Source organism: Corylus avellana, chromosome ca4 (genome assembly GCF_901000735.1).
Source record: "Corylus avellana chromosome ca4, CavTom2PMs-1.0".
In the NCBI taxonomy this organism is placed as follows: Eukaryota; Viridiplantae; Streptophyta; class Magnoliopsida; order Fagales; family Betulaceae; genus Corylus; species Corylus avellana.
Window position 1 is genome coordinate 21,220,062 of NC_081544.1, and position 17,177 is coordinate 21,237,238.

Sequence of the window (17,177 nt, forward strand, 5' to 3'; positions counted from 1 at the left end):
CTCCTCAAGCTGGAGTGAAGATATCTGTCATCCCAGGCTTTTTACAAAGATTCTTCCTTAATTCCTTGCTAATAGTATCTTTTAATTGATTTTGTGCGACATAGGGTGTTGCTGTTTTCTTTTTCATGCATCTCACATGAATGGCTTATAAATTGCTGCTTAGGTTTTTTTTTTATTTTTTTATTTTTATAGATAAGAAAACCCACCTCCCCTAGGAGAGATACCACTATTAACATCTCATAAGCTATATGGGGCATAGTCTTGTACTCTTCTTTTGCACTGAACCATGTGACCATATTTTGCTTCTCACTTTTCCTAGTAACAAGATTACCTTATTCGAAGTCCGAAAGTCAAGCATGGAACTTCTATCAAGATGATCGATGGTCCATGCTGCACTAAAAATGTGACAAAGTCAAGATCCTTGGAGGATTTGAACATTAAACCCTTACCAGAAGCACCTTACATAGCAATTCGATGTTGTGACCTTGGGGCTTGCATGAACTTACTATTTCAACAACAAAAGTGATGTCACGCCTAGTCACAGTCAAGTCGATCAACTTCCCTTCAAGTATTATCGTCATTATAGGATTGTTAAATTCTTACCCCTTTCTGTACTAAATTTACTTGGACGTTGACTCGTTTGACACACAACATGCCTGTCTCCATAAGGATACTGGTGACATGCTTCCTCAATGAAAAATAAATACCCTTGTTTGATCTCCTTATCACAATACTAAGAATGTATTGCAACTCTTCAAGTCCTTCAGGTGAAAGTGCTTACTTAAATCAGTCTTAAAGGCCATAATGCCATCTCTGTTATAATTGCTTTGGAAATCCTTAATTCCTTTGTTTTGATTTTTTTTTTCCTGATCTTTTGTGGTCAGCTTTATCGCCAATACAAAAATTTACACGTCTACGCATATGGGCCCCTTCCATGTGTGGATTCAGTTGTAGCAAATGCTTGTTCAGAATTTGTTACAAGGTAAATGTAATTGTGAATCATGCCACTGATAGTTTTGAGGCAAATGATGCCCTTTTGTTATTGGTTTTCTATGTCTATGTTTTAAGTCTTCGAATTTTCTGCAGCATTGTACACAACAGTGAATTTTCTTCTCGCCTTTCAGTTGGATCAATCCTGCGTCTTCGTGCAGCTGCAATTACTGCACTGTCACAAGATACCAAAACTGATACAGCCATGATTTTCCGACTTGCACGTCGGTTTCTGTATGTGAGCAAGTACCAGAGAAACAGGACTGAGGTCAAGGATGCGTACTCTGGGACCATCATGGCCGAAGATCTCAGCCACCCCAATTATGGAAGTCAGTATCAGAATGATTCTCGAGATAGCCTTCTTTGTTTCTAATTTAATTTTTTTCATGCTGAAAAAATGCATAATTATCACTTTCACACAATTAGCACTGTCACTATACTTGCTTGTTTAACAAAATGATTTTGACTTCCACTGCAGGGAGCGAGGGAGAGGAGCAAGGGTTTTCCCTCTGGAATGAGGCTGACAAGAAGGATGTTGTTATTAAAGTTGATCATCATGAATTCACTGTTCCTTTTGCAACCAATATAAATACATTAGATGACCCCATTTCTCAGTTTATGGAGACTGTCCGAAGATCTGAAAACACTTCAGCTGAGGATCCACCAGAAATGTTTCTACCAGGCCTTGTAATTCATATAGTACCACATCAAAGAAGCTTACATATATCTTTGCGTGAAGGCTATACCATGCCAGAGAAGGCAAGTTACAAAGCTTACATAGCAAACAGAGAAAGCTTCAAAGATATTATTGTGTCACCATCTATGTTTCTCGACCATCTCCCTTGGAGGTATTACAACTGAGTTCTTTGATTCTTTCTTAATCGCTTAGTCTCTATACTTGATATGGAATGTTTGAGAAGTTGCTCTGATGCCATTTACTTATCTGGTTTAATATTTTTCAGATGTCATTATGCAATGCAAAAAGTATTGGAAGCTCAAAGTGCTCAAGGTATACTTATGAATCTCATTTAGGTCAATTCTAAACTCCTGCTATTATTGGTGGTAGAACTGTTTCTTTTTTTATTCTGCCATTTCTGGATGGCAATGAATGTTCAAAACTCATGGACTAAATGAAGGAAACTAAGAATCAGAAATGAGGTCTCCTATGATTACTTGATACCAGATAGAAAGAAAGGGACAAGTGCCTCTATTCTAGAAGGTGGTGAGGTGTCCATATGTGGTATCCTTATGACTTTTCTTTTGGTGAGGTATCCATATTTTAAAATATATATATATGAATGAGGAGGGTCGGAGATGGAGATACTGTGCCTCTTTTGTGAAAAACAATAATCTTGACAATACCCAACAACTACTGAAAAATAAATAACAGAGTTCCTAATGTTATTTCTTTTATGGGCATATTGTGTCAAACATTCTAAAATTCCAAGTTCAAATGGTTGTCATTGTGGATGTCTTTCCGAATAAATGTAAATATAAACATTCTTCTGCATAACTTGGTTCTTTAACTTATTTTTACTCGCTATAAATAATATGGATTGGTGACCATCATTTTATAACGTTGTGCTATCAAGATCAATGGCCTAGTCCATTGCCGGGCAGGCTATGTAATTCATGTAAACTAAATGGTACTAGGGAAGGACATTTTCTGGGGTTTCATAGTTGGCTGCATTTATAGCTGCAACTTCATCCTCCTGGTTTTTGGATATCAATTCTCATATTTTCAACTACTAGATTAGAAGCTTTGTAGCTTGAGGACAGTATGATACTAAAATACAATGTAAAAATATATTCTTCGAATCATCTTAAAACAAAGTAATTTTGCAGTTTGATTAATTATTATTTGAATATTTGGCTGGATAAACACATTTTTAATGTTATTTTTTTGTTACCAAACTGGTGAGATTCACAGAAATTATCTTTAATGATGTGAGTGAATACTCCTTTGATAAATAATATTCAAGCTTTCTTACGTTCATGAGATGTGGTTGATTATCTGGCTGATGTTTGCACTTTATAGCTCATATATGCCATTTCGGTGTCTGCGATTTTCAGTTTTGGGAGTGCCTGATGTTATAATATATCTCTGACTGCAATGCTAAGAAAAGTAAAGCAGCCATTTAAATCGATAAACTGCTACCATTTTGAAACCTTAATTTGCCTGGTCATGCATATCACTATGAAATTTTAGTAGCTAGGTTTTAACTATGTTGCATACAGGATTTATGAGGTACAATTACCATAGTAAAAGCAAAAGTGACATAACTATTTTGGCTTGTCAGGGACAGCTTAAGAATAATATATCAATTGTTGGCCGACACTCACAGTTGTATGGTGCACCAATTCAATGGCATTGATGATGAATTTCTTCAAGATATCATATGTGAAGTACAAAATAGGTACTGATTGATTTTTTCAGTGTGTTTCTAATTTGTTTTTTTGTTTTTTTTTTTTTTGTTTTTGGGTTTGTATGCATTAATAATGTGCATGAACATATTGGTTGATAGCTGAGTTGAATTAGTGGTCACCAAATTTGTGGTTTGAGACAAACTTGAAACCCTGAAGCAAATGTCTTGCTCCCTTCATCATGTTAAGAGATTGTTTGTGTAAAAGTAGGCAGGCATATAATGATTTTCAAATTAGGACAATATTTATAGATTAGTTGTTTGACACTAGTGATATTGTGTTGTTATGATATCATACTATATTAGTATTTCTGGGACTTATTTTTATCATGCTTGTACTGTCAAATATTGTAAGTTAATGATAATGGGGGATCTTTTAGTTTGTAATATAGCAGAAGTATTGTATGAGATAAGTCGTATAACAGAATGAATACTTTTATATAAATTCTTATCATAGTAAATGTTCATTGTGTTGCAAAATCCTTTGAGGCGTTGGTGCAAAATGGCATAAAAAAGTAATAGATGTGATTGTTCAATAAAGACTGCGATGGCCTCTAACCATTGTAGATGCCTAGGGCAAAGGGCCCAGTAAACGCTGTATCTTGACCCATTGGCCATTCTAAGACTAGTAGGTGATGCACTAAAGAGGATCATTGCCTGGCCATGTCACCATAACAGTTCACTAAAACACAAGGAACACAGGGCATTTTTGTTGCCCTCCCATGATTACGGATGTGTGGCAAAGGGCAAGAATACATGACATGACACGCCTCGTACAACTAGAGATGAAACAATCCAAGGGTGACATCTGGGCAAAATGATTATCTGAGAAAGAAGCCACACCCATCGTAGGTAAGGACACTCTTTGAATATCCATTTCACATAAATTCTTTTTGCTCTCTACTCTCAAAGAATACCCCAACTGACGCAGCTATTGAAGGCATTTCCTGCTAGTATACCTGACAAGCTTTCCTAACTTACCATTAACTCTTTTGTAGGTACTCTTGATTTGGATCTCGATGTGCGGTCATCTATACCATTAATTGGTGCCATCAATGGGAAATTGATTCATAAATCCCTTGGACAATGATTGTATGTTGAACACGAGGTTGATAAGTGTCGGGGGCAACAATGCTAGCACAGCCAACTAGCCAAACCCTCGGGAACAATGAGTTATAATACAAGAAGTTACTGTAACTCTTTGAGAATATGAACATCATCATTCAACAAAATCATGGATAATGCAGCAATTTCAATGGCAGAACATGAAGGCGTCAGGCGTCAGGTCACTGCGAGCAAGAGCCATTCTTGACCAAGGAGGGGGAACCATCAAAACTCGAAAGGGAAATGTGTAGAGCACTAAGAGGCAAGCAGTGTGAATGTCCGTCTACATGATTTCCAAGCCAAGTTTGACGAGATGGTTAAAATGATGAACAGTAAACACTCCTCTACCATTGAGAGCCTTCCTTGGGGCACAAACCTCTTTGTCACTACCGAAGTTATGGAGCTGACACTTACCCTTAAGTTCAAAATGCCTCGGATCAAAATGTATGATGGCTCGAAGGATCTCGTGGACCACATTAATACTTATAAGGCCACATGCTTCTACATGGAACCCCGAACAAGATCATGTGACAGGCGTTTCCCATCATGCTTAAAGGGCCAACTCGGCAGTGGTTCAAGAGCCTACAACCTGGTTCAATCAACTCATTTCAAAGATTTGTAAACAATTCATCAAAGGACAAAAGTGTAGGAGACCATTGATTTATCTTCTCACTCTCAAGCAAGGCGAAATAGAGCCTTTTAGAGACTTCATGGTCTACTTCAATCGAGAGAAACTATCTGTAGATGACCATTACAAGAGTGTAGTCCTTGTGGCCGCACAACTTCTTCATAGAGCCCTTCCTAGAAGAACTCCTTCCACCCTGCAGTATTTTATGGACAAAGCAAAGGAGTTCATGAATGCTGAGGATACAATCAAAGCCTTTACATATCAAAGTTAGAGAGGAAGCAACAACTTGAACAAAAAGAGCAAAGAGCCTTCTCAATTGGAGGGGCATGGAGTAGAGAGTAGGCCGAGGAAGGTTGAGGAGCAACATAGGCCCAGCAACAAAGGTAGGGACTGCCTCTCCATCTGCCATTCGATTTGACGCCGCTTAATACCCCAGTGGTAAAAGTGCTTATGCATCTTCGAGATGATCCAAACCAACAATTGCTCGAAAGGTTGAAATCACCCTCCCACACTAGACCTTGAGACAAGTACTACCAATCTCTCTAGGATCATGGACATGACACTGAAGAGTCCAATGACCTTCGAAGTTAGCTAGAGCTTTGATCTAACATGGAAAGCTGCTAAAGTTCGTGGCCAATCAACAACACCACTAAAACTACAATAGGATCACTGAGAGCCCCGACTGGAATACAGACAACGAGCGCCCTAAGAAACTTGGTACTCTTCGGAGAGATCCCAACAATTGCCAGGGGATTCGCTAAAGGCAGACAGTCCAGTTCGTCTTGAAAGGCCCATGCAAGAAGAACCTTAATGGGTGATGTCTTCGCTTTTGAGAGTTTCACGAAGGCACTTAAATCGAAATTTGAGCCCTTCACTTTCACAAAAGAGGATGCCAGAGGTGTGCAATATCCACATGACGATGCCTTGGTAGTATCGATGCTTGTCGCTAATTACACCATGCGACAAATTTTGGTAGATAATGGCAACTCAACCTACATTTTATAGATGAGGCTCAGATAAGAGAAGCTTCAGTCCGTGAGTTCACCATTGGTTGGTTTCGCAGGTGACAAGGTATACCTTGTGGGGTTGATCAGAGCCACCTTATGTAGATCACCACATTGGTCAATTTCTTAGTGGTAGACTGCCATTTAGCCTACAATGCCATCATAGGTTACACAACACTGAACAACACAAGGGCCATTACTTCCACCTATGACCTAAAAGTGAAATTATTATTGATCGAGAGCGGGGAAGTAATGGGTGACCAGGTGACTACTCGAAAATGCTACATGTCATCGTTGAGTAACCCTGCCCTTCCTCGGGCTAGAACCAACAAGGCATGAAGACCTTGCGCATGAACCGACAAGGCACGAAGACCTTACCTTGGTCACAAACTGACAAGGTACGAAGACATCGCCTCGAGCATGAACTGAAATGGCACAAAGACCCTGCCTCAGGCATGAACCAACAAGGCACAAAGACCTTGCCTCGAGCATGAACCAACAAGGTACAAAGACATTGCCACGAGCATGAACTGATGTCACAAAGACCTTTCTTTGGGCACAAAGACTCTGCCTTAGGCACAAACTAATAGAACACGAAGACCTTACCTTAATGACAACTGACAATGTGAGGTCCCACATCTCCTGGGTATGTAGATAGAGATATATGCTTATATGTATACTTACAGACTTCATGACAACAACGTTTTTTAAAGCCGTGATGGTCATGATCCCATCAGAACTCCGCAGTTAAGTGAGCTTCTTGTAATATGAAGATTGGTGACCTCCTGAGAAATCTGGTTTGGGGGAGCCAAAAACGGACAATATTGTGTGTCAATGGGGTGGGGTGTTACAGACAAGGCACGGAAACCTTGGCTCGGGCACGAACCAACAATTCACAAAGACCTTGCCTCGAGCATGAACTAACTAGAAACAAAGACCTTGCCTCAGGCATGGACCAGCTGGGCAAGAAGACCTTACCTTATTCACGAACCGACAAGGCACAAATACCTTGCCTCGAGCACGAACGACAATGGCCCAAGACTTTGCCTCAATTACGAACAGACATGGTACAATAGTTGAAAACCAACACAATACCCAATGATTGACAGCAATCCAAGGAAGGCTATAAGATAACTCGAGCTAAGCTGTCCTAAAAGGCCTCCCTCAAATGACTACCGAGGGAGCTAATGAGAGATTTTTCTTAAAGAACCTCCCTCAGATAAATTTTGAGGGAGCTTATAGTTCCAAACTTTTTTCTAAAATAGTCTCCATCGAATCACTCTCGAGTCGAAGGTCACCCACACTTAAAAAAGAATTTCCACACAATTTCTACTAACATGAATAATAGATGGAAGCATACAAGAGAGACCAAAAAAGTGGAAGAAAACTCAAAAAATCACAAAAGAAAGTTTTATTTTTTTTTTGATAAATAAAGATATATATATCAAAGGCGCAGAGGGGCGCAACCCTAGTACACCGGGAGTATACAAGAGAGGGACTAAGAATAAGAGAAAGAAGAAGAGAACATAACAAGAAAATCTTGGAAGCTGATTACTATAGGCGCAAGCCAACCAGCAGTCCAAGTAAAGAGAGTGTACAAGAAAAAATGCATAAGGTCCTCTAAATTCCAAGCCAAGTCTTCGAAACTTTTTGCATTTATCTCGTTCCAAATGCACCACATGAGGCAAAGAGGTACCATCTTCCACACGACGGCGCTGCTAGTTTTACCACCCGTCCACCAAGAATCGAACATCTCCTTAACGTTACCCGGCATAACCCAACACAAACCAAACCGAATGAAAATGGCGTTCCATAAGGTACGCGCCACCCCACAGTGTAGAAAGAGGTGATCAACAGACTCCCCATCTGATTCACACATGCAACAACGATTTATCACCACAATACCTCTCTTCCGAACATTGTCCAAAGTAAGAATCTTTCCAAGCGTGGTCGTCCAAGCAAAAAAAGCCACTTTCGAGGGAGCCTTGGTGCGCCAAATGCTTTTCCAAGGGAAAGGAGTGGGATCTTTAGGTGCAAGGATCCTATAATAAGATCTTACTTCGAAATTACCTTTCCGAGAAGAAATCCAACTTATTCTATCCTCCCCTTCCCCACCAAATGGATGCGAATACAATAGCGAATAAAAAGAGGCCAAAACCTGCACTTCCCAATCATGTACCCTGCGAGTGAAGGAAACATTCCACTGAACAGAGCCATTTGAGCATTCCCTATTGTCTGCAATAGACGCATCCTTATTAGCGGCAATACTGAAAAGTCCCGGAAAAACCTCCTTGAAAGGCATGTCACCGCACCAGATATCCTCCCAAAAACTGATATTGGACCCAAGACCTGGGACAAATCTAATGTGGCCTTGGAACGACCTCCACCCCCTACAAATGTGCTTCCATAACCCTACCCCATGCGATCCTCTGGGAACCCTGGAGCACCAACCACCCCAAGCCACACCATACTTTGCCACTAGGATCTTTCTCCACCAAGCCTCTTTCTCATGAGCAAATCTCCACAACCATTTTCCCAATAAAGCTTGATTCATCAAACGCAAATTCCGAATGCCTAAACCTCCCTCAGTGATCGGAGAACAAACCTTATCCCAACTGACCAGATGAAACTTAAACTCTTCATCAATCCCACCCCATAAGAAATCACGTTGAATCTTCTCAATGCGCTTCACCACTGATGCCGGAATAGGAAACAGAGACAGAAAGTAGGTGGGGAGATTGGATAAGGTGCTCTTAATAAGAGTGATCCTCCCCCCCTTAGATAAATACAATCGTTTCCAAGAGGCCAACCTTCTGACATATTTCTCCAACACATCCTCCCAAATGGTCTTGACCTTGAACGAGGCCCCCAGAGGGAGACCCAAATACTTTAACGGCATAGTAGCTGTACCACATCCCAAAATACCAGCCAACATGTCCGCATTTTCCGTAGTGCCTACAGGGACCAGAACGGATTTGGCCAAGTTCACCTTTAACCCAGAGACAGCTTCAAAGCATACAAGTAAGGCACCAATATTTCTTACTTGAGTAGGGTCTGCCCCACAAAAAACCAGAGTATCATCAGCAAAGAGGAGATGAGAGACGATTACCTGATCCGCTTCTCTAGCCCCCACAGAAAACCCAGAAATGAGACCCCTATCTATCGAGGCATCAATCAACCTGCTGAAGGCCTCCATGACCAAAACAAATAGGAATGGAGAAAGAGGGTCGCCTTGCCTCACTCCACGTGAACTATCAAAGAATCCGGAAGGAGATCCATTAATCAAGACCGAGAATCTCATAGACGAAATGCAATGCTCGATCCAGGAGCACCATTTATCTCCAAAACCGCACCTTCTCAGAAGATAAAGGAGGAACTTCCAATTCATATGATCATAGGCCTTTTCCATGTCCAATTTGCACAATAAGCCGGGTTCCCCTGATCTGATACGACTATCCAGACACTCATTGGCGATGAGAACTGAGTCTAGTATTTGCCTGCCTTTAACAAAAGCATTCTGGGGTTCAGAGATAACCATGTTCATTACTCTCTTCATTCTATTGGCCAAGACCTTGGCAATAATCTTGTATGTCCCTCCCACAAGGCTAATTGGACGAAAATCCTTAATAACATTAGCTCCATGAGACTTCGGAATAAGAGAGATGAAAGTGGCATTTAAACTTTTTTCAAATTTACCTCGATCATGAAACTCCGCAAAGACCGCCATAATGTCCCCCTTGATCACATCCCAACAATCCTGGAAGAAAGCCATAGAGAAGCCGTCCGGACCTGGAGCCTTGTCCCTATCCATCCCTTTTACTACCTCTCATACCTCCCTTTCCTCAAACGGGGCCCCCAACCTAGTGGCCTCCCCAACATCCAACATGTCAAAATCAAGGTCATCTAGCCTCGGTCTCCAAGTGAGACTCTCTTTGAAGAGGGCCTCGTAGAAATGGGTAACATGGTCACTAATAACCTCTTGATCTGAAGTGGTTGAGCCATCCACAATTAACGTCTCTATAGTATTATGTCTTCGATTTGCATTGGCCATCCGATGAAAAAATTTCGTACATTTATCTCCCTCTTTCAACCACCGGACCCTAGATTTTTGCCTCCAACTAATTTCTTCTTGTAACAGTAAGGTCTCCAATTCTCTTATTAGTGACTCCTTCCTCTCAATATCTTCAGAGGATAAACCTCCCTCTTCCTCCACCCTATCAAGAATCTTTAAATCCTCCATCCGAGCCTTGATGTGCCCTTCCACATTGCCAAAAACCTGATTATTCCATCTCTTAATATCCTCCTTGAGAGCCCGCATCTTTTTTGCCAAGATAAAACTTGGAGTACCAAGGAAATGATAAGAACCCCACCAGCTTCTAACTTTGTCCACAAACCCCTCCGCTTTAAGCCACATATTTTCAAACTTGAATGGTCTCTTGCCGCCCAAAAAACAGTTACAATCAAGAACAATAGGAGCATGATCCGAACAAACACGAAGCATCCTTTTTTGTCGCACACCTGGGTAATGAACTTCCCAATCAGTAGAGACTAGGAATCGATCTAGCCTTGACCAAGAGTGATTATTAGACCAAGTAGAAAGCCCCCCAGCTAAAGGAAGATCCATAAGACCCTGCTCCGCAATGAAATCTGCAAATTCCCTCATAGCGGGGCGAGAATGAAGTCCCCTCGACCTTTCACTAAGGAGAAGAGTAACATTAAAGTCCCCTCCAATACACCAAGGCATGTCCCACCAACTCATAAGGCCCACCAGTTCCTCCCAAAGATAACGGCTAATGTTGTCTTTGTTTGGACCATACACCCCCCCAAAAGCCCACACAAACCCATCATCAACATTCCTAAAGGAAACAGCTGCCACAAACCTGCCCAAAGCAACCTCAACCTTCGTAACAACCCTTCTATCCCACATAACCAGAATTCCTCCCGAGGCCCCTCTGTACGGAACATAGCACCACTCCACATAAGAACATCCCCACAAACTCCTCACAAAGTGATAAGAAATAAAATCCACCTTAGTCTCCTGGAAGCACACTATATCCACCTTCCAATTTCTAAGAAGACTTCTAACCCTCAGCCTTTTGCCCCTTTCATTCAACCCTCTCACGTTCCAGGAAAGAATCTTAGGCTTCATTTAATAACTCGAAGACCCCTCCCTGTGCGTCTGCCCCTCGAAGAGCTACCATTGTGCCCCTCATAATTAATGGAAAAATTAAGATTGTTGAGCTCTCGCTTACCTTTTTTACCCGAGAGGGCTGCCAAACCCACTCCCTCTTCCACTACCTCTCCCTCTTCCTTGCCATTGTCCTCAGTTTCAGCCATGATAAACCCAAAAACTTCTGACAGCTTCCTATCTTCTCCATCACAAGAGACGCCCACAAGCTTGCTGAATTCAGTAACAAATTCCACCGTAATCGGCTCCTGAGCTTCAAAGGGTACCACCGCTAGTGATTCTGAAGCAGACAATGGACTCTCCTCATGCACGCTAACCACACCCCCAATCGACCTCAAAGAATGAAACGAGCCTGCCATCTCCCACTTCTCAAACCCCGGAGGGATCTCCCCCTGCTCCTCGAGAATCCTCTGCCCAGCATCTGTTCCATCCTCCAAAACCTTCCCCACCATCTCCTGCCCCAAGCTCGGCATATCCCATTTCTCGAGCCCCGGCGAGAGTTCTCCCTGAGTATCGGGCCCCTCCTTATCAGGCGATAGCTCCAATTGCCCCTGCGTGACTGGGACTGATTGACCTGACCCACTTCTCTCCCCTTTTTCCATCCCCCTCCCGCTCATCGACCTCTTCAACTTCTCACGATCATCGATAGTAGACCTCGAAGGAGCCGGCATCACAGGTTTGGACGAACCCTCCTTGCCGGCGCATGCAAGAAGAGCTATCGGCGCTATGCCCAAAATACCCCGGGCTAGATCTCGCCGCTGCTCCGACAAGTCTGAAGGTTCCACAGAAACGATCGCCGGAATAGACCCATCGAATCTGTCAGCTCCCCACTGGCCTTCCCGTGGCTCTTCAGAATCGCTCGCCGGAGAAGACCCCTCAGTTTTGTCCACTTCCCGCACGCCTTCCCTCGACGACACTATCTTCCTCGGCCCCTGAATTCTCAACGATTCCTTCACCGGCACCTCTACCGGCGACGAAAGGGTGACCGGCGTAGCTTGAAGCGACAAGCTCGAGAGGGAAGAAGGACCCGATGGCCCAGGAATACTTGGCTTCACAGCCTTCCTCCTATAAAACTTCATTGTTCTACTGGGCCTAGAACCCACAACTGGGGCCTTATCCTTTCAGCCTATCGATATCTTGAAGGGAACCTTGGGCTGACTTTTGAACTGACTATCAGACAGGTACATGGGTTGGGCCTCCTTTGAAATCCTCATCCTTGTAGGCCCAGTGTGTCTGGCCTCACCGCTACAAGAGGAGCGAGAGATAGCTTCGAATCCTTCGAGGCAGATCCTGATCTCCTCCTGTAACTTCAACAAAGATATCTTCAGCTTTTCCTTTCCTCCCGCCGACACGCAACCTGGACAGCACGCTCCAGAACAACCCGCTTCGTACTCTTGCTCCTCGGGACTTGAAAGTTTCTTCTGCACTGCCTCAATTCTGACATCACTGTTCACTACAGTTCTCTCCACCGGTACTACCGTCGGAGCAGGCTTCTGAACCTCCGGGCCAGCTTCGACTTCCTTGGCTTGGCAAAGTGCATAGAAAGTTGGCCCCATTGTCTTACCATTCTCAATGGCTCCCCCCAACAGCCATTTGGGGACTCTTGCAATAGGTTCTTCGAAGGACCCGAAGAGTTCCTCTTCCTGGTTGGCTTTAGACATCAGAACCTCCGAGAAACTCCGTCGTTGTTTCCCTGATAAAAGCTTCCTAGCATCCCCTACGAATGGCTGTACAAAATCCACAGCAATCCGAAGCTCTGACTGTAACCGGTTCCATCCCTTCCTATTCCATCCTTCAGGCACGAAAACTCTCCCTCGTCTTTCTCTGTCATCGTTCTCCTCCAAAACCAGAAAACTCCCGTGCCTATTGAAGCATTTCTGGACTAACACACTCGGAAAGCTTCTAATGGACTCGTCCCTAAAGACCCTTGAATCCTCCACAGCCATCAACTCGTCAAAAATCCTCAAGAGCCATACCGCTTCTGTCCAATCCAATCGTATCGATCGCGTCTTGCCTCTGCACCGCTCTTGTAGCTTCAACACCGTATCTCCATCCTTCACTGTCACTTCAAACTCCTTAGATTCCACAAACCAACCCCTCGACAATCCCATGATCACCCATCTTGATAGATGATAACTAAAGAAAGTTTTATTCACAACGGATCTTCTACCTCGTCATGCTCATCAAGGAATGGATCCTCTGCCCTGGCAATACCTTCAAAAGGCACCCTTAAACCGCAAGACGCTCATCGATCTCGAAAAGGTGTTTGTAGTGATGTCTCTTCCAAAATCGTCGAGCTCCCAAATAGCCTAAGCTTTTGGTCCAAACTTTTGTGAGGCTGAATTCTAAAAATCAATCGGACCGCTTGCAGACTTTTCAACTCATCCTTCTCAGGCTTCAATTGATTCTTGAGGGCCCATGGAGAGGCCTATTCATCCTCCAACTCCTTGAAGGTGCTCTCCAATTGAGCTTAGGCTAGATCAACCTCCACCTAGTAGTTGAAAAGATCCTTACAGACGTCCTTTAGCTCGTTGCAAGCCGCAACTACTTTGGTCGTACGGAACAAGCTAGCCTTCAGAACACAAACTTCCTTCTCGATGGACTCCAACTTGGCCTTGGCAAGAGTTGAACGCTTCCCCCATCTTGGCCTTCATAATGCTCACTTCCTCCAACTCGGACGACAAAAGTACAGGAACTCCTTCACAGTCAAATCGTGTTTATCTTTCTTGAACACCATCTTTCCAAGAACGCAATAAGCTATAAACATCCTCCAACTTAATTTGGAGGGATCGAGGTTGAGGAAAGATAGTACCTCTTGAACTTGGCTAGAAATCTAAGATCAACCCTCTTCATTTCTTCGTAAATGCAAACTTCGTACCTCCCCTTAGGAGCGAGGGCACCCTCGTCGAGCTCAGGAACCCAATGCTTGATCGAATCTAGATTGCTATACTCACGCCGTAATGATTCCATCAATTGTGGTGTTGTCTTTGAACGCCATGAACTTCCTTGGTGAACAACGAGTTGGACAGGGCCCATGATGACAACCCTGTTGAAATTATGAGGCTCTTCCCCATGTTGGTTATCACCACTTGCCATAAAAAATGAGATAGCTGAACGGAGATGAAGGGTGGCAAGATAGTTGAATGAGAGTAATTCTAAGAGGCCTACTTGTGTTATACTAAGAATGATGTGACTATTAAAATTACTCTTGGATCAAAACTCAATAATGATCAATCACAAACCCAATAGTAATTTTAATAGCCACATCATTTTTAGTAGGACACAAGTAGGCCATTTAGACTTACTCAGCTGAACGGTCCTTTAAAAACTCTGTTCCTTAAAGCAACTATGTTTCTTATAGGTAAGTCCTTTAAAAACTATGTTCCTTAAAGCACTTTCCATAATTTTCCTCATGTTTCCAGACTATCTAAAATTTGACCTTTGTTTCTTTGTTAGTCTTTATGAGTTTATCCTTTCTTTTGTTTTTGGTCGGCATGGGATATATAAAAGGTGATTTGACCAGGCCTAGTATATATCAACCACAAGAAGAAGAAAGAAAGCTTACGTCCACATTAATTGTATGTGAAAGCCGGACCAAAAACCTCTGATTGCAATTGGACAACAATGTGGTTGTGGTACCGGTCTACATGAAATATAAAAAGAGATGTTGTGATCAACACTTGGAAAGAGTATTACATCAAATACCCCTTTTTTGCATTTCTATGTGCAGCCGTGCGTTGAACCAATTAAAAGTTATTCAACAGGGAATTGAAGATTTGCGGACTCAATTGGTTGGGGATTACGTTTCATAAAGCAGAGATCACTAATTTGAATCATTTATCCCTTCTCGTGTGGACATACCAAAAAAAAAAAAATTGATACAACGACAAACCCCATAGCTTATTATGACAAATAAGGATATGATGAAGACGTCAAATATATTCTACTTATATATATATATATATATATATAAAATTGTCTGTAATGATTTTAACATGCGAGGGTTGTCTGGGTTGTGTGGCCGGCCTGGTTACTTGATGAAGAAGAAAGGCCAAATATATTGTAAAGCAAAACGAATCAAAATTAGTAGAGGGTTAATATGATAAACGTGCATGGGAATTAATAATCTGTAAAGCAAAAAAAAATAAATAAATAAAAACAAATTGTGAGTTTCATTGATATCTTAAAAGAAAAATTATCTTTGAATTTCGAATCATGTTCTACACATAACTTGTATGAATATCTATTTACAGGGAGATTCTCATCATCATTTTCAGCTACTTATTATTTGATCCATTTGTGATCAGGAAGTTGGTCATATTTTGCTGTCAACAACGACTATGGTGGTTTTGGTGGGTTCAATGGCTTCTCTTTCGATCTCCATCAAAAACATGTGAAACAGCTACAAAATCGACAGCTGCTAGAGGAATCAAAATATGTTTTTCGACAATAGTTCTTTTGGCTTCCAATTTAAAAAACAAAACCAACTATTAAGTTTGCAATGAGTCTTAAGGAACATTTTGTAACATTCAATTATTAAGCGTGTGCTTTCATAGATGGTATGTGTTGGTACATTTTCCGGTATGGTGGACCCAAGGGGTGAAATTGTAATTCTAGATGCTTCTTCTCCTTCAATCTGCAAGGCAAAAACAAAAACGGGGCTAAGAGAATATGCCAGGAGTGTTCCGGTGAATCCTCCTCCGATACTAAAGTTAGCTCCTTTCGTGTTTAATGAGAAGGAATCATGTACCTGTCTTCTTGATATCCTGGCCCTTTTATAGATTGAATTTGCACACGTAGTTGTGGTGACTGAACGGAGGATCCGGGATTTGACCGTGATGAACGGGAAGGCTGATATTACTGTTCCCTGACTGTTATGGTTAATGTGAAACTACTCCTGCAATCAATATGAGTCTCGAGAATGGCGCGTAACTACTACTGCGATCAATATCAATTTGATGGTTCCTGCAATTGATACATATCCCGAGAGTAGCACGTAACTGTTATTGCATTCAATGTCAATCCAATGATGAATTGTAACCGTAATCAATGAGTATCCGAGAATACATGTAACCGTCGATGTGATCAGTATGTTTTATTCTTGTAGCTATCGTACTAAATGATATGTAGAGTAGACCTTGCCAGGTCTAGGCCCATGGATCTAAGTCCCAAATTTATGTGTAACAAAGATATTTCAACTCTAAATGCTACAGTCATGAAGAATATTTTTGTACAATTCAAAACATTTAACTTTTCTATGATTAACAAGAAAAATGTTCAAAATTACACCAGTTGATAGATCTAAAGAACAAAAAGAGAACAAAAGAAAATAAAAGTTTCCAATAATACTTACTTGGATCAAGAAACTTGGGAGAGAAGATTCTCTGCGATTTTCTTTTCAAAGATGGTTGAGAGAAAAAATAAGAATATGGTATGGGGTTGGGTGCGAGAACGTATAGGTGTATTTTGATAAGGGAAGGAGAACTTGTGCTTTGGTAAATGAGAGAGCTTGTACATTTGTTTTGATAAATGAGAAAGAAAACGTGTATTTTGAGTGAATGATAGAAGGAGTGTTTTGAGTGTAGGTGGTTTAATTCATTTAGATAACTTCTAGGAATTTAAATTTAAAATCATGTAGATAATAGGTGAGATAATGAGAATAAGATATTTTCAAATAGTGCATACGTGGGTTTTATTAAGCCTTAGGAGATTTTATAAAATTTTGAATTCCTATAAATAATGCAGTCTTTAATTTATAGATTTAAACTCAAATTTTAAAGTAAGAAACTGTCAACAAATTGCATTACCGAAAATTTGCAAGATTTGTGGAATCTTTTAAA

The 17,177-nt window shown here is 41.6% G+C and overlaps 1 protein-coding gene across 8 annotated transcripts in view; it reads left to right on the forward strand.

The window, feature by feature from the left end:
* Positions 1-16,671, forward strand: part of LOC132179091 (uncharacterized) — a 44,961-nt gene extending 28,290 nt beyond the window's left edge. For 3 of the 8 annotated variants that reach the window (XM_059591728.1, XM_059591729.1, XM_059591727.1), the window contains exons 10-14: positions 885-982; positions 1,087-1,319; positions 1,469-1,838; positions 1,953-1,999; positions 15,645-16,668. In XM_059591728.1, the coding sequence (XP_059447711.1) occupies positions 885-982; positions 1,087-1,319; positions 1,469-1,838; positions 1,953-1,999; positions 15,645-15,790 (894 nt within the window). In that variant the 3' untranslated portion in view covers positions 15,791-16,668. Of the gene's footprint in view, positions 1-884; positions 983-1,086; positions 1,320-1,468; positions 1,839-1,952; positions 2,000-3,290; positions 3,795-15,644 lie in introns of those variants that run through there. The other 5 variants (XM_059591723.1, XM_059591724.1, XR_009439882.1 and 2 more) reach the window with 4 other exon arrangements.
* Positions 16,672-17,177: the final 506 nt, after the last annotated feature.